Raw genomic sequence first — 23,048 nt, forward strand, 5'->3', positions numbered from 1 at the left:
AATGAGTATAAAAATTTATTGCAAGCTTAAGCTCTTGTACAAGAATCTGACCAACTAACAATCAAGGGAAATGAGCGGGAGATCTGTTGTGGGCTCGCAGGGACTCATGACTTATGATGCATTTGACCCCTCCTTCGGCTCAGGCTGATAATCTCCTGCATAACCTCTGCTATTCAAATGCATCAACTTCCTCTACTCTCTTTCCCCACCCCGCAGCCAGAACAGCGGTAATAACTGGAAACCAGTTAAAGAAAAATGAAGAAATCAGTGTGGGAGAGAGAGGCTACGATTAAAATAACTGTCAAGCAGACATAAATTGCGTTTTAGCTCCCTGGATGGCTTGACCAAAGTTTGGAGGCTCTTATTTGTTTTCTTTAACAAAAATTGGTTTCCTTTGTTCTTCAGCTCTGCCAAGATGCAGCCTTACCCACTCCTGTTTTTTCTTTTTTTTCTTTCTTTGCTTCTAAGACTGAATGCTAAAATTACAGGCCTGTTGCCACCGCACATTAAGCCCTGCGGAGCGAAAATAGCTTTCCTTTTTTTTAAAAAAAAATTCAAATTCCAGTGGCATTGTTTCACACCAGCCTTTAGCTGCGTGGACCGTCTGTGCGTTGAGCGAGGTTTCTTTTCGCAGCAGCAATAAATAGCTTTTTATTTTATTTTATTTCCCCCGAGTTGAAAAGCTTGCCTAGGGATTTTTGACTGCAGTAAAGACGTTTTGGGTGGTCCTTGTGCTTTTAACCAGGACCTCACCAAGGTCTTTGGTCTGGTTAAGCTGATCAGAGGTTGTCTTGTGATGCTGAAACATTCCTGAGATTGAATGCCACTTGAGGGAACCAATCCCACCACTCGATTTCCCCAGGAATAATTTTTAAAAAAAGTCCAAAGCCGTAAAAAAAGGCACCTCCCTTTTGCAAACTGGCCTCGGTTGGAGCTCCTTGCCATGGTGGCTTTCACCATTCTTGATTTTTTCTTGGAATTGAGGATGGCATTATAGTCTCCTGTCCTGTCCTCTTCAGATAACAGGTAGGTCATCTAGTCCAACCCCCTGCCCAAGCAGGAGACCCTACACCATTTCTGACAGATGGGAGTCCTTGAAAGCCTCCAATGATGAAGCTCCCACAACTTCCAAAGGCAACTTCTGTTCCATGGGTTGAGTGTTCTCACTGTCAGAAAGTTTCTCCTTACTTCCAGATTAAATCCTTGTTCAGTTTCCATCCGTTATTCCTTGCCTGGTCATATTGAGGTTACGGAGAATGCGATGCAAAGAGAGCCTCAAAAGGGTTTTAATTCATTGCTTTCATAACCCTACTTTACCCACCAGTTAATACAAATTAAACAAGTCAGGGCTGAATGTTTTAATCCTTGGCAACTGCAGTTCCTAATTGGGTCTCGGAGGGATCAGCCATTCCTCTCTCCCCTGTGCGGCATCGCTTCAAACAAATTGGGACTTTTTAGTTTTAATAAATGTATCTCCTGCTGGAAAGGGGAGTCCAGGTAGCAGGAGTTTTAGGACGGTTTCATGGAAATTAGAAACGCAGTGCAGCAAACCCAGGAAGGCAATGAATACGGAGGCAAAAGCAGGAAAATGAAGCTTATCAAAGCCAGACATTATTTTACCGTTGGTTGGTTGAAACGGGTCACGCAGAACACCTGGAGCTCTAACCAGCTGTACAGATTGATGTCGGTGTAAGTGACTTTCCTAAAGCTGAACAATAAAACAACAGTGTGGTAGCCAGGATAAGGGGCACACTTGCGTAGAGACTCAGAGTTTGTTTAGTGACCAAAGTTACAACGGCACTTAAAAGAAAGGGACTTTTTATGGCTATTTTTCAGACTTAACCACCCGTTGGTCATGGAATCAAAATTCAGCCGCTTGGCAACCGACTCCTATTTATGACGTCCCAGGGTCATGCGATCTCTTTTTCTGACCTCCTGACCAGCAAAGCCCACGGGGAAGCCAGCTTCACTTAACGACCATGTTAATTAACAAATGCAGCGCTTCATTTAACAATGGGGGCAAGAAAGCTCGTAAAATGGGGCAAAACTCAACAAATGTTCCACTTAACATAAACGTTGGGCTCAGTTGTGGTCGTCAGCCGGGGATTACTTGCATAATCATTGCTGAGGAAGGAAAATTTAAAAAAAAAATCTCACTTGAGTGATTATAATAGTGGTTAGAATGCAGTATTGCAGGCTGACTCTGCCCACAGCCAGGAAGTTTGATCCTGTCCGCTCCATGTCGACTCAGCCTTCCGTTCTTTTGAGGTCGCTAAAATGAGGAGTCAGATTGTTGGGGGCAAAATGTTGACTCTGTAAACCGCTTAGGGCTGTAAAAATATATTAAGTGCTATTGCTATAACTGGCCCTATGGTTAATGGGGGAGATTTCTTCCCCTGCTGTCTGATTTTATGTGAAGAAAAAAAAAACTATCCCTGGAAATTACTGCCTTGTTAATATTATTATTTGGTTCCTGGTTTAGGCAGGTTGAGTTTCTCCCAGGTTTCAAAAGCTAATTCATACCGAGCATCTTGTTTCAAAGAGGTCTGTTCAAATGTTTTGCCAGGTCACATCTCCAAGGAATCACGATGCTTTTAACTTTGAAGCCTGTTGTGAATTGGGTGAGATTAGGTGTCTGCCTTTGGTTTAGAAAGCTTAGGGAGATTTCCCTAAGGGTCACTCTCTTCCGGGGTCAGGTTCCCACCGCCATGACAGTTATTCCGTGTTTTCTTTTGGTATTAATATCCTTGACTAGTTTTTCCTATTGCTCATCTTTGGTTCCTTTACCAGCTGCAGCCCATCCTGGGTGAGGATAACTTAGTTAAGTTATGAAGCGTCTAGGTAGGCTAGATTACAGGTAGTCCTCAATTTTACAATTCATCCTTCCTTCCTTCCGTTCCTCCCCACCTCTGTTCTTCCTTCCTTCCTTCCACCTCTCTCTCTTCTACCTTTCCCCCCCTCTCTCTTTCATTTTTCTTTCCTCCCTCCCTCCTTCTGTTCCTCCCCACCTCTATTCTCCTTCTTCCCTCCATCCTTCCATTCTTCCCTGCTTCTATTCTCCTTCCTTCCTCCCTCCCTCCATCCTTCTGCTCCTCCCTGTTTCTATTCTCCTTCCTTCCTTCCTTCCTTCCTTCCTTCCTTCCTTCCTTCCTTCCTTCCTTCCTTCCTTCCTTCCTTCCTTCCTTCCTTCCTTCCTTCCTCCTCACTTACTGCCTTGCTTAGCTGTGGAATCTCTAGTCCCGATTGTTGGTCATAACTCGAGGACTACCTGTACTATGAAGGCATTCTATCTGGGGCTGACCTGGGAGGCAGTTTAGAAATGCTGGAATTGAATTTTTCGGATTAGTGGAACCACATCATGTCGACTGATGGTTTGCAAGCACGGTCCTCTCCACCGGGTAGGTGGACATTTTTAATCTTGCAAAACCTCCATTTTGGAGGAAAGTGTGTTGGGGGTTTGTAAAAGAGGGGAATCTTTACTTTGGGGTGGGTCTCTTCTGATCTAGCGCTGAGTCCTTTTGTTCTTCTTTTTGGCCAACCTTTTCCATTTTTATTTTTGTGTCAGGTTAATGGCTTATTCCTCTGTGTTCTTGATGATGCCTTATTGATTTCTTTCATCTTCAGTTGTTAGCGGTGGGTTAGTTTCCATTTTTCCTAAGAGCCAGCTTGGGATGGAGGCTTCTTACTGAGAAAAAAAAAAAAATCTCTTTTAAGCGCAGGAAGATTTCAGTGTTCATTACGTTACATACAACTGTAAATATTTACACAGGTGGCCCTCAGCTCCCGACCAAAGTTGAGCCCAGCATTTATGTTGTTACACGAGACATTTGTTAGGCGGGTTTTGCCCCATTTTATGACCTTTCTTGCTACAGTCATTAAGTGGATCACTGCAGTTGATAAGTTAGTCACCGGGTTGTTAATTGAATCGAGGTTCCCCATTGACGTTGCTCGTCAGACGGTAACCAAAGGGGGATCAAGTGACCTTGGGACGTAAGTATGAACCTGTTGGCAAGCATCTGAATTTTGATCGTGTGACGGGGAGGCCACGGGTCATAAGTGTGAAAAAAAATCACTTCTTCCAATGCCGTTGTAACTTTGGTCACTAAATGAACTGTTGTAAGTCGAGAACTACCCGTATATGCAAAATGCTGGAGTCCTCACCTCTGAAGTTTTTGAAGAAAGGGACCCCCCCGTTACGGGATCGGAGGGGAATCCCTTTAAATACAACATATTTTTTTACAAGTTGTTGATCTGGGGAAATCATATAAGAGCCTCCCCTTTTCTCCCCTAGTTTCTGTGTGGCACTGAATATCTTGGTATTAACGATTTGGAGCATACAGATAATCAAAGCCGCAGTCCTGTTGTTAATTCGAAATTTAGCACGGTATTTAATGGAATCAATAATTGGTACAGGTGGGTGGGTGCAGCCTCCCCCAGCTGAAGTTGCAGCCCTAACCCCTATTAAAAATAACAACAGCTTTATCTTGTCAATTGTGGTGCCGAACAGTGCTTGTTTTAATTTCATTTTGGAGGAAAATCTGTTTGGGCAATTTCTGTGTGGTTTTAAGATAAAACCCGGGAAGGACTACTGCTGTCAATATCAGCCCAGCATAGTTAGCTACAAATAATTAGGATTTAATGTCACGGGCTGAACAGCAGTTAACTGGGTAAGTTTAAATAATTAGCATCACTTTCTTCAATTGGTTCACTGATTCAAAGATTCTGGGTAGTATCCTTTGATTAACTTAGTCCTTTCTCTCTCTCTCTCTTTTTTTTTAAAATAAAAAATTATTGTACAAAAAGAGTCATTTCTTGGTCTTTTCTGATTGTAGCGAAAAAACCCCAAACCTTTAATTTAATTTGTGTTAAATTGTGGGAAGTACAATAGCACTGTTGAAAAAAGCTTGCTGGGTAAAAAAATACAGCTCTGATGCCAAGAAAATATTTTCCAGGTTGACTTGGTCTTGGTTTGGTTCGTTGCAAGTGACCGTTGAAATGGTGATTGGAGTTTGTTTCTCTCCCGTTTAGCTGTTTGGCTATAAAAATGGCCTTTCTGTTCAAAAGAGGAGGAAGACCAAATAATTTGGTCAGGCCATGTGGCTGATTCATGAATGTTTATCTGAATATGCTTTCCAGATCTTAGAAATTGTTGGCAAAGCACTCATTCGTTCATTGGATTTGTAATGCCCTGGTAAGCTTGGAATATTGCCTCTAGTTTTGGTCACCATGATATATAAAAAAAAGATGTTGAGACTCTGGAAAGAGTGCAGAGAAGAGCAGCCAGCATGATGAGGGGACTGGAGACTAAAACATACGATGAACGGTTGCAGGAACTGGGCCTGGCTAGTCCAGGGAAGAGAAGGATCGGGGGAGACCTGAAAGAATCTTCCAATGTTTGAGAGAGGAGGGTCAAGCTATTCTCCAAGGCACCCAAAGGCCAGACAAGGAATAATGGATGGAAACTGATCCAGGAGAGATTCAACCTGGAAATAAGGAGAAATTTTCTGGCAGGGAGAACAATTCACCAGTGGAACTGCTTGCCACCAGAAACCGTGGGTGCTCCATCACTGGAGGTTTTAAAGAAGAGACTGGACAACCACTTGTCTGAAATGAATTATAACGGGACAGGAGGAACTGCCCCACAACACTGCCCTATGCTCCTTTCGTCATAGTCATACCACCTCTCCCGAGGGTGGGGTGAGGGGGAGTTTAGCTTCTTGAAACAACCTCCAGGATCGTGGATAGAGGCTAGACTTAAGATCATCCAGGCATCATCTTAATTGGATTTTCACCAACGGCTAATGGGAGACTATGAAGCATTAGCGATGATCCGGCAATCCAGAGCTTCAGAGATGCTTCTGGATGTAGACACGGGATTGTAGACATAGGGTTCAGACTGGGTTAGCTTCTGTAAAAAAAAAAAAAATTAAAGCTGTTTATTAAATCACTTAGGGTTACATCCTACTTCTAATATCAAGACCTTCCGAATGCTTTCCTTCCTGTTTTTCTCCTCCCGTCACGTACCTCCAGATAATGGAGAACCCGGATGGTGGTTGGCTCCAAACTCTAAGCAGAACCTTGTCTGAACAGCTAGTGCTGGAAGAATAGCTTGTAATTTTGCAAATATTATCTTTTTTGCCACGGTGGACGTTTGCCAGTGTCAGATGAAGCTTTGGAAAGGGTCTTTTCTTGCTAACTCTGCTAGGATCCTGGGGAACTAAGGGAAGAACTTGGTGGGTGAAATTAAAACAGCAGTTACAACTCTGTAAGCTGTGAAGGATCCTTGGGAGTTTGAGGGTCTGGGAACACACACAAAAAATGGGATTTTTGCCATCAAAAGTCCTGCAGCATTTCGCACACTTTTGTGCAATTCTTTTTTTTTTTTTTAGCAGTTTGAGAGGTGGTGCTATAGCTGGGGAAAACAGCTGGAATAAATCCAGCCAACTGGGATTTCTTCCACAGGCTGTTGTTTCTGAAAGACAGGATGTTTTATATATATACAGTGACCCTATTTTCTTGGGGGAGTGGGGGAAGGATAAACCTGAAAAGGGGGCAAATCTAAAAGTGGTTCATCAGGATAAAAGAACTGAATTACGTTTGTAGATTTAAAGTTTTTCTTAGATTCACTTTTGAATAGAAAAAGAATTGGAACAGAACAGAATAGAATTTTTTATTGGTCAGGTGTGATTGGACACACAAGGAGAACTTCTGCATTGGAGACAAATTTCTTGTGTGTCCAATCACACTTAGCCAATAAAGAATTCTGTTCTGTTCTGTATTCTATTCTATATCCTGTTCTGTTCTGCCTTCTGTTCTGTTCTATTTCTCAAAGGAAAATTCAAGAGCAAACCCAAGAAAAACATACAGAAACATTTAAAATCAATAACAGGCGAAGTAGTATTTTTACTACTTTGTTTTCTGTATTTTCGGATCTGGGCGGAGACCTCTTTGATCCAGATTTTTTTTTTCTTTTTTTTTTAAAGTTGTTGCTAATTTTAATCATGAATTCCGCTTCAGATGAATCAGCAGTAATTATTTTATTTTGCTTTGTTTAATCAGTTCCCATCCCATAGTTATTGTTGAATAGAGGAATCAGCCCGCAGTGAAATGCACAATTATTTTCTCCTTTGCAGTCTTTGAAAAGTAATAATAACGGGAATAATAGAGAGAAGTGCATAGTTTACAAATGTTGTATAATTCAGTATTATGGGTAGTCTTCGACTTAACAACCATTCATTTAGTGACCGTTCAAAGTCACAACAGGACTGAAAAAAGTGACTTATGACCGTTTTTCACCTTTACGACTGTCACAACATCCCCATAGTCACGGGATCAAAATCCAGATGCTTGGCAACTGACTCACATTTACGACGGTGGCAGTGTCCCGGGGTCCTGTCATCCCCTTTTGCGACCTTCTGACAAGCAGAGTCGATGGGGAAGCCAGATTCACTTAAACGATGATGTTACTCACTTAACAGCTTCAGTGATTCACTTAAAAGCTGTGGCCAGAAAAGTCGTAAAATGGGGCAAAGCTCACTTAATGAATGCCTTGCTTAGCGACCAAAATTTTGGCCTCTACTGTAGGCGTAAGTCGTGGACTACCTGTACTTAGCCCAAGATTTTGGGATGATGTGTGTGCATGTCAGTGTAAATATTTAATTAGCTATATATTCCATTAGATGACCAAAAGATTAGCTGAGTCACACTTCTTTTTTATTTATTTTGCAGGTTTTTAAGCTTTTAAGGAGTGTCGAAGCTGCACACCTTTAGCCTGGGAAGATGAGTGAGCTCGATCAGTTACGCCAGGAGGCTGAACAACTAAAAAACCAAATCAGAGTATGTATTAACTTCTGTTTCCTCTCTTTCTTCAGTGAAATATTCCCTGAGATCTTCTTTGGTTTATAGAATTTTCAAAGATTTGGGCTTTTGAGGGTGGGGGTAAAAATACCTAAATGGACTTGCGGCAGATGTTTTCATTAAAATGAAAAATCATTAAAATGAAAGAATTGTACGGAATGAAAGACACCGTTGGGCTAAGATAACAACCACATTGAAATGGCCTTGAAATTGGTTTTCCTACTCTAAAGTCCATTTTTCAGCATCTCTTAGGCCCCATGACGTATTTAAGCCACCAAGTACAATTTGGCAGTGATTGTAGGAAGCACAGAATGACCACCCCAAGAATATGAAATGGTATAGAGTTGCCTGCCTAAGCAGGGAGGGTTGGACTAGAACAGGGGTCGGCAACTGACGGCTCTGGAGCTGCATGTGGCTCTTTTGTCCCTCTGCTGCAGCTCCCTGTCACCGGTCGGCTCCACAATTGATAGGGCTTTCGGTTGGGACAGGTAGAGCAAAAAGGCCGCCACGCTAGGAGGAGACTCTATGGTGGGGGAACCAGACTGCCGGTCGGCTCCAGAAGTCAAATGAGGAGCTTCCGGTTAGGACCTTTGTGGCTCTTTGAGTATTTAAGGTTGCCGACCCCTGGACTAGAAGACCTCCAAGGTCCCTTCCAACTCTGTTATTCTACTCTACTCTACTCTACTCTACTCTACTCTACTCTACTCTACTCTACTCTACTCTACTCCTATTTTATTCTATTCTATTTTCTATTCTATTCTATTCCTAATTTATTCTATTCTATTCTTCATTCCAATGTTTTATTCTGTTCTGTTCTATTCTATTCCTAATTTATTCTACTCTACTCTACTCTATTTGCAGATCAAAATCCAGCAGAAGCTTTTGGGGAAATTCTTTCTGGATCTCAGATCTCCCGTTTCTCAAAACAGTGTTTCCCCCACCTTAGGCATTTTAAGATGTGTGGACTTCAACCCCCATGCTGGCTGGGGTATTCTGGGAGTTGTCCACACATCTTAAAATGCCTCAGGTATTGAGAGACAACTGTTCTTAAAGGGACTCCTGGCCAATGTTGAAACTATTGCTCTATATTAGGGCAAGGGAACCTAACTTCATTATCGACGAGACGATATTGCCTTAAATTCTAATCTTTGAGCCAGCCAAGCAGCAGAATCATATTTAAATCCCTCCCCGCCAGATTGAAATCTATGATGGAATTCCCTCCTAACCATGAGTAACGAGATAAAATTGGAAGTAGCTGTTTAACATTTAGACCAACGTGGGCACTGTGCAGAATTGATGCCGCTTGCGATGCCCAGCGGAAAGGAGTTTCATAAAGGGATTATCCGGCTTAGCTTGTCTGAAACCTTTTGTACCCGCCCTCCCCTTCATCCTAACCCCCCCTTTTTTTTGCCATTGGATCGAGGGAGAGGCTGGCTCTAATAGGCTTCCTAAATTCTTAGCAGATTATAAGCTTCTGATAAATGGAGAAGGGCTTCCCGTCTCCGAGGTACTTATGCACTTTCCCTATCGGGATGCAGCCCTGGGACGGCTGCACGGTCGTTTTAAAACAGAAGCAGAAAATGTGTTGTTGTTTCTTTCGTTTGTTTGACTGTTTCTCCCCTGCAAGCATTCACACATTCTTTTCTTCTTTGTTACAGGATGCTAGGAAAGCCTGTGCTGACGCTACCTTGGCCCAGGTAAGGTCTGCACCGGTGTGTGTGTGTATGTCCACAGGTCTTATAGTGGCCAAGGTTGGACACCTGCTATAGTGTATTCTCAGTCTCTTTCTCTCTCCCTCTGTCTCCTTCCCCCTTCATTCATCTCTCTCTCTCCCTGCCTCCTTCCCCGCTCTGTCTCCCTCCATCTCTCCTTCCCTCCCTCCTCCTTTCTTCACCCTCCCCCCTCTCCCTCCTTCCTTCATCTCTTTCTTCCCCGCTCTCCCTGCTTCGTTCGCCCATTTCCCTCCCTGTCCCTCTCTCTCCTTCCTTCCCTCTTTTTCTCTCCCTCCCTCCTTCCTTCATTTCTCTCTTTCCTCTCTTTCCCCCTCTCTCCCTCCTTCCTTCACCCTCCCCCTCTTCCTCTCCTTCCTTTCTCCCCCTCTCTCTGCCTCTTTCCCCAATTCCCCCTCTCTCTTTTCTCCTTCACTCTATTTCTCTCTCTCCTTCATCTCTCTCTTTCTCCCTCCCTCTCTCTCCCTGTCCCTGTCTCTCCCTCTCCTCCTCCTCCCCTCTCTCTCACACACTTTTGTGTCGTTGCTGTTGTTTGACAGATTGTGTGCAATTCTTCTTTTCAGATCACAGCCAACATTGATCCTGTGGGTCGTATACAGATGCGCACTAGAAGAACACTGCGAGGACACTTGGCCAAAATTTATGCAATGCACTGGGGAACTGATTCCAGGTAAGTTCCCTTCTTCTTCCTCCTCTTCTTCTTTTCCTCCTCCTTCTCCTCCACCACCACCTTCTTGTCTTCTTCTTTTTCTTCTCCTCTTCCTCTTTCTTGCCTTCTTCCTCCTCTTCTTCCTCCTCCTCCTCCTCCTCCTCCTTCTCGAAAGGGCTGTTTTTAATCCAAGGAAAAGAATCTTATTAAGGACTCGACTTCGTTTCTTCAAGTCCACTAATCTGTGTTACTCGTATTTTTTTTAACTGATGTTTATGAACTGTGTCACAATGGCATTCAAACATAGAACAGGCTTAAAGTTAAAATGCTAATTACATAAGCAAAGTTTATAAGCCCCATTTAAAATATGTAAATTCAACATAATGACACGCCGTGCAGGGATAAATAGCATTTACACTATAAAATAACCACAATCAGAGTTAAGCTCTGTACAGATTCCCGCTTCTTTGTCATCTCATAGAAAAGAAAGACCTGAAGGTGGAAATATCAGCAGATCCTCCCCACAGTTACTTTCAAGACCAATTCTGATCCATTTTGATCAATACACTTTCCCAGGTGTTCAGCATTGTATAATACAGGCGGTCCTCAACTTACAACTGTTCATTTAGTGACTGTTCCAAGGTTACAACAGCACTGGAAAAAGTTGCTTACAACCATTGTGACGTCTCTGCAGCCACACGATCGAAATTCAGCCATGGATTTACGACGGTTGGCACGTCACAAGGTCGCATGATTTCCGTTCGTGGCCTTCCCCCCTCTGACTTTCCAACCCGCAAAATCTATGGGGGTGGGAAAGGCAGATTTGCATAACGACCATGTGCTTTATTCAGTGGGCATTAAGATTTACTTAATGACCATGAGCCCCCCAAAAGGTCGTAAAATTGGGCATGGCTGGCTTAGCAGCCGCTCTTATTAGCAATGGAAGTTCTGGTTCTAATTGTAGTCGTGATTCAAGGGCTTAACCGTACAGGCGATTCCCATGGCTGAGTTTTGGGTGGTTAAATGGCCATTTAAACAAAGATATGTGCAGATGGCTGCCCTCTAAACTTCAGGGTATAAACGGTGTCGAAGCCCTTGACACGGTTCCTGGGTTAAAGCTAAGGTGACTTTAGTTTGCTGTGAAGTATTCAATCAATTGATCGGGGCCAGTCTGGACCAGTTCACTGTATGATTAGCAAAACCAAAACCAATTTATTCTCCCTTGTCTGCCCTTCTAGGCTTCTGGTTAGTGCATCACAAGATGGAAAACTGATCATTTGGGACAGCTACACCACAAACAAGGTGAGAGACGAGCCAATTTTCTTGTTGTTGTTGAATTGCAGCAAAACAATTCAAACTTCAGTGCAACTTCGTTCGATAAAGCCTCTCTTCTTTTAAGACTGCTATAGCCCTAGTGAAGAGTTAAGATTCATACCCATACTTTAGCAGTGAGCCAAAAATAATTTAATTTCTTTTTTTTAAAAAAAAAAAATTTATTGAAAATAAACAGTAAAAATATTGAACGTGGTAGACTTTCTTTGACATACATTTCAGTCTTTACATTTTACATTTGAAAAAATGAAAAGAAAATATGAACATTTATACACACACAAACACACACACACACACACACACACACATACATACATACATACATACATCTATACATTTAGGCTTTGTATCATTTTAGGTCTTATCCTTATACATCATTTCTATTTCGCTTTAAATTCTAATTTCAATTTTATGGGCTTCCTTTTATGTCCCTCCATACGTAGAATTTTTTCCATACTTTACAATATTCTGCTTTATCTTGGTAAAAATAATTATTTCTTGAAGCTGCAGAAAAGTTTAGCCTCTGCTGCTGGCAGTAGATTCATATTACATTTAAGAGCTTCTAGCTGGGTAAAAAATAGGGAACTCTAGCAGGAAATAGAAATTACTAATCGTTTGCAATCTTACAGAGCTACTTACCTTGTAATTTTTTCCCTATCACTATGTTTTCTCAAAGTTCCCTAAAGTACCCATTAGAGCTATCTTTCCTCAATTCCAGTGTGTTTCCTCCCCAAATTCATGCAACACTTGTAAACCAGCATGTACCAGCATTTATAGTACTTAAAGCAGTGAAGATTAAGAGCAGGGAAACTCAGGTTCTCGTGTCCCCCACCCCACCCCTAGCCATAAAAGCTCCCTCAGGGAGTTCAAACCACTCAGTGTCTCCCCGTCCAATCTACCTTGCAGGGCTGTGGTGGGGAAAAATAGGAGAAGGTCAGCAGTCCCTTTGCAAGCAATTCAATTGCTGGCAAAAGCCAAATAACACAAGAGAGGCCTTTTCCCTAAATGGCTGCCAAATAGAAATAAGTGCTTAAAAAGCAGCATCTCAATGCCCTTTAGAAATCACAATTCATTTCCTGGGCTGAGAAGCACCAGTGCGGTTCCATTTTTGTGTGTCAAAAGTCGAACAACTTTTGCCTTATTTCAGGGTAATTTATTGGTAAAAACAGGACCCGCGTCCAATTTGCCAGGAAATTTACATCCCTGCTCCTTAAACTGCCAGCGAAACATCTACCTGCCTCCTGTAAGCCTATTTCATTCACTATATTATCTTTTTTTCCCCCTGTGTTTTTGCTTAGGTCCATGCCATCCCTTTGCGTTCGTCTTGGGTCATGACCTGTGCATACGCCCCTTCCGGAAACTACGTGGCCTGCGGTGGTCTCGATAACATTTGTTCCATTTACAACTTGAAAACACGTGAAGGCAACGTCCGAGTAAGCCGTGAGCTGGCCGGGCATACAGGTACGTCCACCTCCCATCCAGACTCAGTTCCTTTGACCTCTGGATGATGCTCCATTCTTGGAAACATCAGCTTGTTTGTTGGGCGGCTTCAAAATATATTCCAAATTCTGGGTTATTTTTGTGGCAACTCAAGGGAAAGCTCACCTTACGTCAGGTGGTAATTCCTGAGCAGAATTCCTGAGACAGGTAGATGCTCAGCTCAGTATTTTGTTTTTCCCAGATATGTGGACTTCAACTCCCAGAGTCCCCGGCCATCTTGGGATGCTGCGAATATAAATCTACCAATCGCAACCACGCCTGGCTTCTTAAAAAGGCAGCTAAATTGGCTGCCTCCTTGTTCTGTGGTTGTGTGAACGTCACTTCTCCAGATTGAATGCAGTGTAGGGACAGGGAGTTTGGCTAGGATACATGAAGGATCTCTGGGTGAGTGGTGCAGTGGCCTAGAGGTGGAGCTCTCACCTCACAATCAGGAGGCCATGAGTTCAATCCTGGGTAGAGGCAGGTCTTTCTCTCTCTGGGCACAATGCGAATATATCTGCCGAACAAAACTCCGCCCTGGCGACAGGGAAGGGCATCCGGGCAGTAAACACTCAACTCCATTCAGTTGCCCAGATTCCACCCCACAAGGGTTTATGGGGTTATTAAAAGAAGATGATATGAAGGATCTCTGGGGGCTGGTTCTGCAAGATATTACTTAGTGCAGGAGTTCCCAAACCCCCGATTGATGGACTGGCACCAGTCTGCGGCAGGCCAGCAATCAGTCCACGCAAACAAGTGAAGCCCCATCCCACAGGATGCAGCCCCTCCAGTCCGTGGCAAAACCTCTCTCCATGGAACTGGTCCCTCGTGCCCAAAAGCTTGGGGGCCACTTTCCACCCCCAATCATAGAGAAAGAGATAGAGAACTGACTACTGACAGCTGAATTTTTAAAGCTGTCAACTACATCTGTCCCAGGAGATTAAGCTGTTCAATACCCCAAACAGCTGGGGGTTTTATTTTTATTTCCCCCCCGGGTGCCATTAAAAAGATGATAGTCTCCCTTTCGTCATAATAGACTTAGCACGATTATCCAGCGGAATTCTTCCTCCCCAGCGGTGTGTGTATTGGGAATATCTCCGAATCTGCCTCAGTCAACTTGCAGGCCATTAAACAAAATTCAGCATGACGAAATTCAAGAGCGCTAATAAAAAGGATGAATGTTTTTAAGAGGATAAGCAGATGGGATATGAATCTCGGTCTCGGGTGTCGGATTTGAAAAGGGTTCAGGATTAAAAAGGACAGCTAATGTCTCCTTTTTTTTTTAGTCGTTCTGGATTGTGTGGGATTCCTTTGGGAACATTTGTTATTCTTGCAGAGTATAACAGGTGTGAAGGCAGTGATGTAACACACCTTGAGAGTGACAGACTAATTGGGAAAGCAATCCCGTGGAGCTGTCGTTGACTTCTTATAGTTTAACAGAGAAGTTTATCCTTTGTACCCGAGGATCCAGTTTTTTTGGATGAGCTGAAGCCATTCTTGCCGCTGTTTTAGTCTGGGTTTCGCCCGCGCTCCTCAACAATGGCAGAGTACAGAATAACAAGAGTTGGAAGGGACTCGGAGGTGCAAGCCTCTGTTCCTGCAGGAGACCAGGGATTCAATAATGAGTGGTTTCAGCCACGTGTCAGGATGTTCTGCTTGAATAGAAGAAAAAAAATATATGAGGGTTCTGCCAAGGTTGGACATCCTTCTCCCAGAGCAGGGGTCTGCAACCTTAAACACTCAAAGAGCCATTTGCACCTATTTCCCACAGAAGAGAAAACACCGGGGGCCACAAAACCTGGGTGGGCGTGGCCAACTCAACAACACTCCCACCAAGTCACATGACACACACACACACATGCCACACCTACCCAGGTTTTGTGGCTCCCAGTCGTTTCTCCCTCCCTCCCTCTCATTTCTGTTTTTTTGTGTTTTACCATCTCAGGCCAGGCAAGGAGTGACTGGGAAGGGAGGGTGACGGGCAGGGCCAGCCAATGGTGGGATCACCCAACAAGTAGCCGCAGCAGAGGGCCACGGGTTGCCAGTACCCATTCTAGAGGAAAAGCAAAATGTAACCCAAAGAATAAAGATGGGCGCATCACCAAAGATTAGGCTTGTAATGTATCCCAGCACAGCCCAGGGAGAATTGTGCACCGCTCCTTGGGGCGCTGGTCCCTAGAGATAGCCCATAACCCACCTCTGTTCTACGGAGCTCCTTAAATATGGAATTGTGAACAAACAAAGCAAACAAGCCCCCTTGCTCACCGGGACATCCAGCAGCCCCTTAATTTACTCTGCGCTTTCTGTTTGCAAAAAAATAAAATACAAATAAAATTTAGACTTGAAGGCGCAACTCAGCTCAGGGACTCTTCCTCCCACTTGCCAGCTTGGCTCCGGAAAACCTTTGGCAGTCCTTAAAAGAGATCCCTCCCCCCCACTCCACAAGCAAAGCTCTGCGTCCCGCTGGCTTCGCTCTGCTGCAGGCTTTTTGGATGGAGACGAAAAGCAGCACTCCGAGAACAGCTCGCCGGGGAGGGCAGTAATAAAGAGCTATTTATAAAATCTGGCCAGGTTTACAGGTGAGAGAGTCAGATGGGATCATTTTTTCTGAATAAGCCTGACTTGAAGCTAAGGTGGGGGATAATATTTATGGCAAAGGGGTTTGTGATGATCCAGGGTGGAATACAAAAATAACCAAGGCACAGAAATAGAATAAAGTTCCTTTAATGCCTCCAACTTGGGCCCCAATGTCCAATTATCCTCGTCTGGAAATCAAACTCTTAAAGAACACAGTTTATGGAAGGAGCTTTCAGAGTCCAAACCGATCAGAGTGATCGACCTTACTTCCTGCCAAGGTTTTCCTACCTTTGCACTTCCTTTATACCTTATGGGAGGGCCAATCCCCTCCAAGCCTTATTCCCGAGTTGCCCCTTTTGTCTTTGCTGCTCTTGCCTTCTGGCAGCTCTGTGCATACGCGCACTGGGAACAGGCTCCCCTTGTTCCTCTGCCTCACCAGACTCTGGAGGCTGCAGAGGCAGCACATAACTCCCAGATGGTCCTAGTCCCATCTCTGCATCAGACGCAGGGCCCTTGTCCGAGTCCTCCCCAGACTCCCAGACTGGTCCCCTTTCTTCCTCACTGTCCTACTCCGCTGCCGTCCACCCACCCACAACAATCTCTCGCTTTCTCTTTTTGCAGGCTATTTGTCCTGTTGCCGGTTTGTGGATGATAATCAGATTGTGACCAGCTCTGGAGATACCACTTGGTAAGATCCGCGCTCGGGTAGCACGGCCGTCGAAGCCTTTCGCGCAGCTCAAAACAAAATGTTAAACAAATTGCTCTCCCCTGCCAGCCTTGAAAATCCTGCAGAAACATAAAAAGGGAAGGAGGAGGAGGGCTGTTTTTACTCCGAGCACCAATGTTCAGGCAGGAGTTTATTTTTAGCACCCCGAAATCAGGAGGGTTTTTTTTGTGTGTGATGGAAGCTTGTGCCTTTTATCATTAGGAGTCATACAACCCTTGCGGAACTCGCCTCCGATCCCTCCTTGATCATAAATACTAGTCAAAAGCACTCCTTATTCCCCAGATTTAATCAATATTTTTATGGTAGTCGAAGAAGTCCATTTCTACTCTGTTCCTTTTTTTATCCCGCTGACTCCATCGCTGTTTTGATGTCTGCAGATCGATGCGGGCATCAAGTTTATCTCACATCAACCGCAATAGCAATAGCACTTAAGACTTATATACCGCTTCACGGTGCTTTTACAGCCCCCTCTCTAAGCGGTTTACAGAGTCAGCCTCTTTCCTCCAACTGGGTTCTCGTTTTATCGACCTCGGAAGGATGGAAGGCTGAGCTCAACCTTGCACGGCAGATACCTGACAATCGGCTGGCTGGCGGGGGGCGCCTGCGCAGTGGGGCTCTTCCGGGCGACCTCTTGCATGGTGGCAGAAATAGCTCTGCGTGCCACAGGTTCGCCATCGCGGTTTTAAGGCCTGCAAGTCAGAGAAAGGGAGAGAGAGAGAGCTTGCAAATTTACAAAATGTGACCTGTGTGTGGGAATCCAGCAGAGGTTTAAAGGGAGGGGGAAACACACACACCCCCGCCGGGAAGATGAACTCGGTTGTTCTGATGGCGGCTTTTCCGTTCTCCCGCCCTACCGCAGCGCCCTGTGGGACATAGAAACGGGACAGCAAACCACCACATTCACCGGCCACACCGGCGATGTCATGAGCCTCTCCCTCGCGCCGGATTCCAAGTGTTTCGTCTCTGGTGCCTGCGATGCCTCAGCCAAGCTGTGGGATGTCCGAGAAGGGATGTGCAGGCAGACCTTCACCGGCCACGAGTCGGACATCAATGCCATTTGTGTACGTAGGAAATGGGGGGTGGCCGTTGCTCGGTCTGTCTATCATACCTATCTCTAATATCTATCATCTATCTTTCGGGGTGAGGGGTTGGACTAGATGATTTACAAGGTCTCTTCCCACTCCTAATCTAATCTATGTCATCTGTCTATGCATATCTCTCTGTCTCTGTCATCTCTCTTGTCCTATCTATCTGTCTGTCTGTCTATCTCTGTCTATCACTATATCTATCTCTGTCTATCTCTATGTCTGTCTATCTCTAGATCTGTCTATCTCTGTCTATCTGTCTTTGTATATCTATCTCTGTCTATATCTATGTCTATCTCTAGATCTGTCTATATCTCTGTCTGTCTGTCTCTGTCTATATCTATCTCTGTCTATATCACTAATATATATATGTATCTGTCTCTGTCTATATCTCTATGTCTGTGTCTATCTGTCTCTGTCTCTATCTGTCTATTTCTATCTCTGTATATATATCTGTCTACCTCTATCTCTGTCTATATCTATCTCTGTCTATATCTATCTCTGTCTATCTCTCTCTCTCTATCTCTTGATCTGTCTATCTGTGTCTGTCTATCTCTATCTCTCTGTCTATATTTCTGTATCTATCTTTAGATCTGTCTATCTCTGTCTATCTATCTATCTTTGTATCTCTCTTTCTCTATCCATCCATCCATCCATCATCTTATTGAGGAATTGCCCATGTCCCTCGCAGAGAGCATACAAATAAAACATTAAAAGCAAAAAAAAAAAACACCCCAGTATGCTTTAAAAAAAATCCTTCCATATTATTAAGCAGCGACACCTGCCCATCCGGGATCCTTGCGTGGGATCCAATAGGTGGACAGAAATGCCAGCTCCAGGCTGAACCTCTGGCTGACTGCACGACCGCCAACCACCCTCATGCTAAATAGCTTCCATCCGTTCCTTTCTCCCCGCGCAGTTCTTCCCCAATGGCAACGCTTTCGCCACCGGCTCCGACGACGCCACGTGCCGGCTTTTCGATCTCCGTGCTGACCAAGAGCTCATGGTTTATTCCCACGACAACATCATCTGTGGCATCACCTCCGTAGCATTCTCCAAGAGCGGGCGTCTCCTGCTAGCCGGTTACGACGACTTCAACTGCAACGTGTGGGACACGCTCAAGGCGGACAGAGCAGGTCAGGCTTTGGCCTTCTTTTTGGGGGGGGGCCACAAGGGGGGCCCCACATGGCTGGGGAAGAGCATCTCAAACGGGATAGGAGGTGGCGGGTGAGGGAGGAAGTGGGGGAGGAAGGGGAAGGAAGGATTATCAAATCCTTGAGCAAATTCAGCCATTCATGATTCTTTTCTCCTCCCTCCCTCCCTGATTTCTCCTTCCTTCTTTCTTGCTTTCTCTTTCTCCTTCCCCTCCTCCCTCCCTCCCTCCCTCTCCTTCCTTCCTTCCTTCCTTCCTTCCTTCCTTCCTTCCTTCCTTCCTTCCTTCCTTCCTTCCTTCCTTCCTTCCTTCCTTCCTTCTCTGTCCTTCGTTCTCTCCTGCTTTCTCTCTCTCTGCTGCCTCCCTCCCTTCCCCTCCCCCTTCCTTCCTCCTCCATTTCTTTCCTTCATCTCCCCCCCCATTTATTCTTTTCTTCCTTCCCTCCCCCTCCCTGTTTTATACACACACACACACACACACACACGAGATGACTCTGTGGTAGATATTTGCTACTTGGCTGTGTTGCACCTCTCCTCCTGCTAAATTGCGTTTCATTCTCCTCTCTCCTCCCCTCCGCAGGCGTCTTAGCTGGCCACGATAACCGTGTCAGTTGCTTAGGTGTGACCGACGATGGCATGGCAGTGGCAACAGGATCGTGGGATAGCTTCCTGAAGATCTGGAACTGAAGCCCGTAGGTACTCCATTCCCATGCTCCCCTTCCCCTCAAAGCAGCGGGCAGGAGAAATGTGCCGGAATCTCCTCCCATCTTCCCTTAAAGTGAATTACGGGATTGTTGGGGAGGGAGACACAGTCCCACGACAACAGAGGCGTGCCTAATCCTGGCCTGGTCAACCTCTAGCCTCAAGGAAACCACCATCGTATCAAACGATCATCAGGGGTTTCTGTGTAGGAACAAGGCATTCTGGTTTAAGGGACGCTGGGTCCTTAACGGGTCATTCGCACAGCTCCCTGTCCACCCTGTGCTTCATCTAGAGATGTGGCTTAACAGGAGGGCAAAGCCATCCGTGGCTACGTTAATTTCCCTCCCTTACCAAACCCAGTACAGTTAGTCCTCGACTTACAACAGTTCGTTGAGTGACCGTTCTAAGTGAACAACGGCACTGGGAAAAAAAAAAGGCTTATGACTGGTTTTCACACTGGCAGCATCCCTGTGTCACATGATCAAAATCCGGCAACTGGCACCTACTTAATGATGGTTTTTTTTATATATATATATATATATATATATATATATATATATATATATATATATATATATATATATATATATTTCATTTTATATATATATTTATTTTAATTTCATTTTTATGCCTAGAAAACATGCTGGGTCTTCCTACTGGGGAGGATATATATATATATCCTGCCGTTTGGAGCACCAGTCTTGGGTCAAAGACCCTGTCTTATATTTTTTGCCACCCAAAAGGCACCAGGTCTTGTTTTGGGGGATGCCACCCACTGACTAACCTCACTTGCGCGTCACCCCCCCAGCCTCCTTTTTGCTGTCAGAGGCAATAACATATATATATATCTGGATCGATATATATATATATATTGGCTTTTTTTCCAGGCCCTAACCAAGGTTTCTTTCTCTCTGTGCATTTTCTGGCAGGACAGTCCGTGGACTCCCCGCTGATCAGAAGAAAAAAATTTCCCCCAACGGTTGAAAGTTTAAAATAATGTATCCAACTCAATATACTAACTTGGATCCCCTTCTCTGCCTCCCTTCCTCTCTCTTTCTCTCCCTTTCCCTCTCCCCCCTTCCTACTCTACCACCCAAGGGCAAGATCTTTTCATGTCTCTCCTTCGCCAAAGCAAAGAGCACAAGTCTCTCCCTCAAAGAGGAATCACCACGGTTGTTATACCAGTAATAGCAAAAGAGATCAAAATTGTGCATTCCATTGGGGACCACGTATATTTTTTTTTCGGGGGGGTTGTCTAGAGAAAAAAACAAAAAAAAACCTTACAAAAGAAATCACACGCTTGTGTAAGCATGCCCAGGCAAAACTTTAAAGTGAAGTAAAGTGATACGATAAATAAGTAAGGAAAAACAAAAACACCTTGTCAGAAGCAAAGTTAACCTTTCAAATTTCACTGTAGTTTAAAAAAAAAGAAAGAGGCAAATCATACTGACTTTATGGTGGGAAGGCTTCGTTTTAATATCATTTTCGAAACTTAGAAGTCACATTCGTAGCAAGATCGGTATATCCCCTCTTTTTTTGTCCCATGTTTCCATTACCTTTTCCCTTTTTTTATAAAAAGAAATTGCAAATTGCTTCTTACGGTCTAATTTTGAGCCAAGAGAAAGGAGTCCCAACCCAGGCATTTCTGGGGTTGTTAAATGCTGTAAATTTACTCCCTGGATTTTCTTTTCTTTTCTTTCTTTATTATTGTTCTTTTTTTTAATTTCTGTCTTAATGTCACAAATCGTTGCACAAATATTGCATATATATGATAATGTTAAGAAGATAACCAAGCACACTCTGTACATGGTATTGAATGTTTTAAAAAAAAAAGCAAACCTTTTCACTTCTGTGGGTAACAAAAAAATAATAATAATAATAATAATTCCCTCTTTTTTATTTTTTTCCCAACCCCAATCTCGCCTCGTGGGCCAATTCTTCATTTCCTATCTGCTGAGTTTGATTGACTAACGCCGAAGATTATCCCATAATTTCTGTAAACAGCCAGATTTGGTGGATTTGGGGTTTCAGGAGCAAGGCTAGGAAAAAGTGGGGGGGGGGGAAAAAAACCCCACCAGTTGAACTTTTGGCTGGGTCTGAAGCAAGATCCAAATTTGGTTTTTTATTTTTTAGTGAAAACCGTGATCTGAGGGTTTTCTAAATTAAACGATTATGATAGACAGGTGCAAATGGGGGGTGGAAACGTTTGGGATTTGCCAATTGTGGGTTGGATTACTCTTAGAATCGCATGCTGTAGAAATGCTGAAGTGCATAATAAAACTAAGATGTCCTTCTCTTTGTGTTTTCTTTCGAGAAATTAACCTCATCCTGTTTTATTTTATTTTATTTTATTTTTTAAAAGAAAGAAAGAAAGCAATCATTGCTGATTTTCCTTACTGCCGCTTAACCGGGGGGTGGTGTGTGTGTGCACAAGAATGGATTCCACCGAAGAATGCAGACTTTTTTGTTTTTTGTTTTTGCACATCTGGAAGTAAGGTGATAAAAGTCATTATTTTTAATTTTTAATAACGTGTTTCTCCCCCCGGCTCCTTCTTCCTCCCCCCAATTAAAACAAAAAAACAAATTTGAAAGCAAAAAGCCAGAGAAAGAAGAAAAAAAATGGGGTCGAAACTCTTTCAATCAAGCCCCTTTTTTCCTCTTGCTTTGCATTTTGAAAGTTGATGAGCATTTAGACAGCAAATCGTTTGGATAAACTTTTCAATTCTTCCTCTCCTCCTCCCTTCTCTTCCCCCTCCCTTTTTTTAAAAAGCAGTGATTTTTTTAAAATCCTCTTTTCACTCCCCCCTCCTCCTTGCAACATTCTGTACAAAACGTGCTGTAATCGTGCATTTTTATTTTTAAAGGCCTGGATTTGGCATCTTGAATTTTTCTTTCTTTTTTTTTTCTTTTTGGATTTTTTTTTTTAAATCGCCCTCTTTCCTCTTCCCTTGCCCCCACCCTTCCCTTGAGATAAATCTCTATAGAGCTTCCTCTGCACCTCACCCCCCACCCCCCAGATTCCTTCACTTTTTGTATTTAATTTTAAAGTCGGTGTACTTCAAGAAAGCTGGATGCAAGATAGATCCTATATTAAAAATGTACTGTTATTTAAGATGTAATAAAGCAGTTTGACATGAATTGTCGGAGGGCCCTTGTGGTTTTTGCTGGAAGCAGAAACAGCATTTTGTTCTTCAGGGAAACACGGCTGTGAGTGGCCTGGTTCCTCTAGAAAAATGTTGTATGCCATAACCATATGGTTTGCAACCATAATCACATGCTAAGCCAAACCGACTGGCTTTAGATGAAATGTGATTAAATGAGCACGATTAATTTCCTGTGTTTGGGTTGTACAGCACATTACGGTCCAGCACAGAACAGGATTGGAACTCAGTTCTATATCGCAAAGTACAGAGGAACTATTATTGGTCATGTTAGCCTGTGTCTTAGCAGGTTGTGTGAACTAAATCATCGTGGGACCCCGTGTAAGTATCTGGTGTGTGATGTAAGTTTTGTGTATAATTAGATCACTATGTGCACATTCTGTAATCCGTAATGTGGGTTTATAATTAGATTTGAAGTGTGTGATCTCACAAGCCACTAAACTGGGTTAGAACTAAACTTGGATTCTCTTCGTTTTAAGGCCAAGCCATTGAGAAAGTGTGAAGTGGGGAGCTGGCACTAAACTGTGCAAAATAAACAGGCTTATTTTTTGTTGACTGAAATTACAAGTCTTTATTTTCTTTTAGGCTGTCTGCAAA

General features: G+C 43.7%; 1 protein-coding gene across 4 annotated transcripts in view; it reads left to right on the forward strand.

Moving 5' to 3' along the window:
* The window catches only part of GNB1 (G protein subunit beta 1), a 42,860-nt gene extending 20,432 nt beyond the window's left edge, over nt 1-22,428 (forward strand). For 2 of the 4 annotated variants that reach the window (XM_087944664.1, XM_087944665.1), the window contains exons 2-11: nt 7,729-7,836; nt 9,516-9,554; nt 10,151-10,257; nt 11,475-11,538; nt 12,867-13,029; nt 16,246-16,312; nt 17,211-17,412; nt 18,356-18,572; nt 19,169-19,280; nt 20,220-22,428. In XM_087944664.1, the coding sequence (XP_087800790.1) occupies nt 7,780-7,836; nt 9,516-9,554; nt 10,151-10,257; nt 11,475-11,538; nt 12,867-13,029; nt 16,246-16,312; nt 17,211-17,412; nt 18,356-18,572; nt 19,169-19,275 (1,023 nt within the window). In that variant the 5' untranslated portion in view covers nt 7,729-7,779 and the 3' untranslated portion in view covers nt 19,276-19,280; nt 20,220-22,428. Of the gene's footprint in view, nt 1-7,728; nt 7,837-9,515; nt 9,555-10,150; nt 10,258-11,474; nt 11,539-12,866; nt 13,030-16,245; nt 16,313-17,210; nt 17,413-18,355; nt 18,573-19,168; nt 19,285-20,219 lie in introns of all 4 variants that reach the window. The other 2 variants (XM_087944666.1, XM_087944667.1) reach the window with 1 other exon arrangement.
* Nucleotides 22,429-23,048: the final 620 nt, after the last annotated feature.

Source organism: Notechis scutatus, chromosome 16 (genome assembly GCF_049901735.1).
Source record: "Notechis scutatus isolate UNSWTSFEM ecotype Mainland chromosome 16, rNotScu1.2, whole genome shotgun sequence".
Taxonomy (NCBI): domain Eukaryota; kingdom Metazoa; phylum Chordata; class Lepidosauria; order Squamata; family Elapidae; genus Notechis; species Notechis scutatus.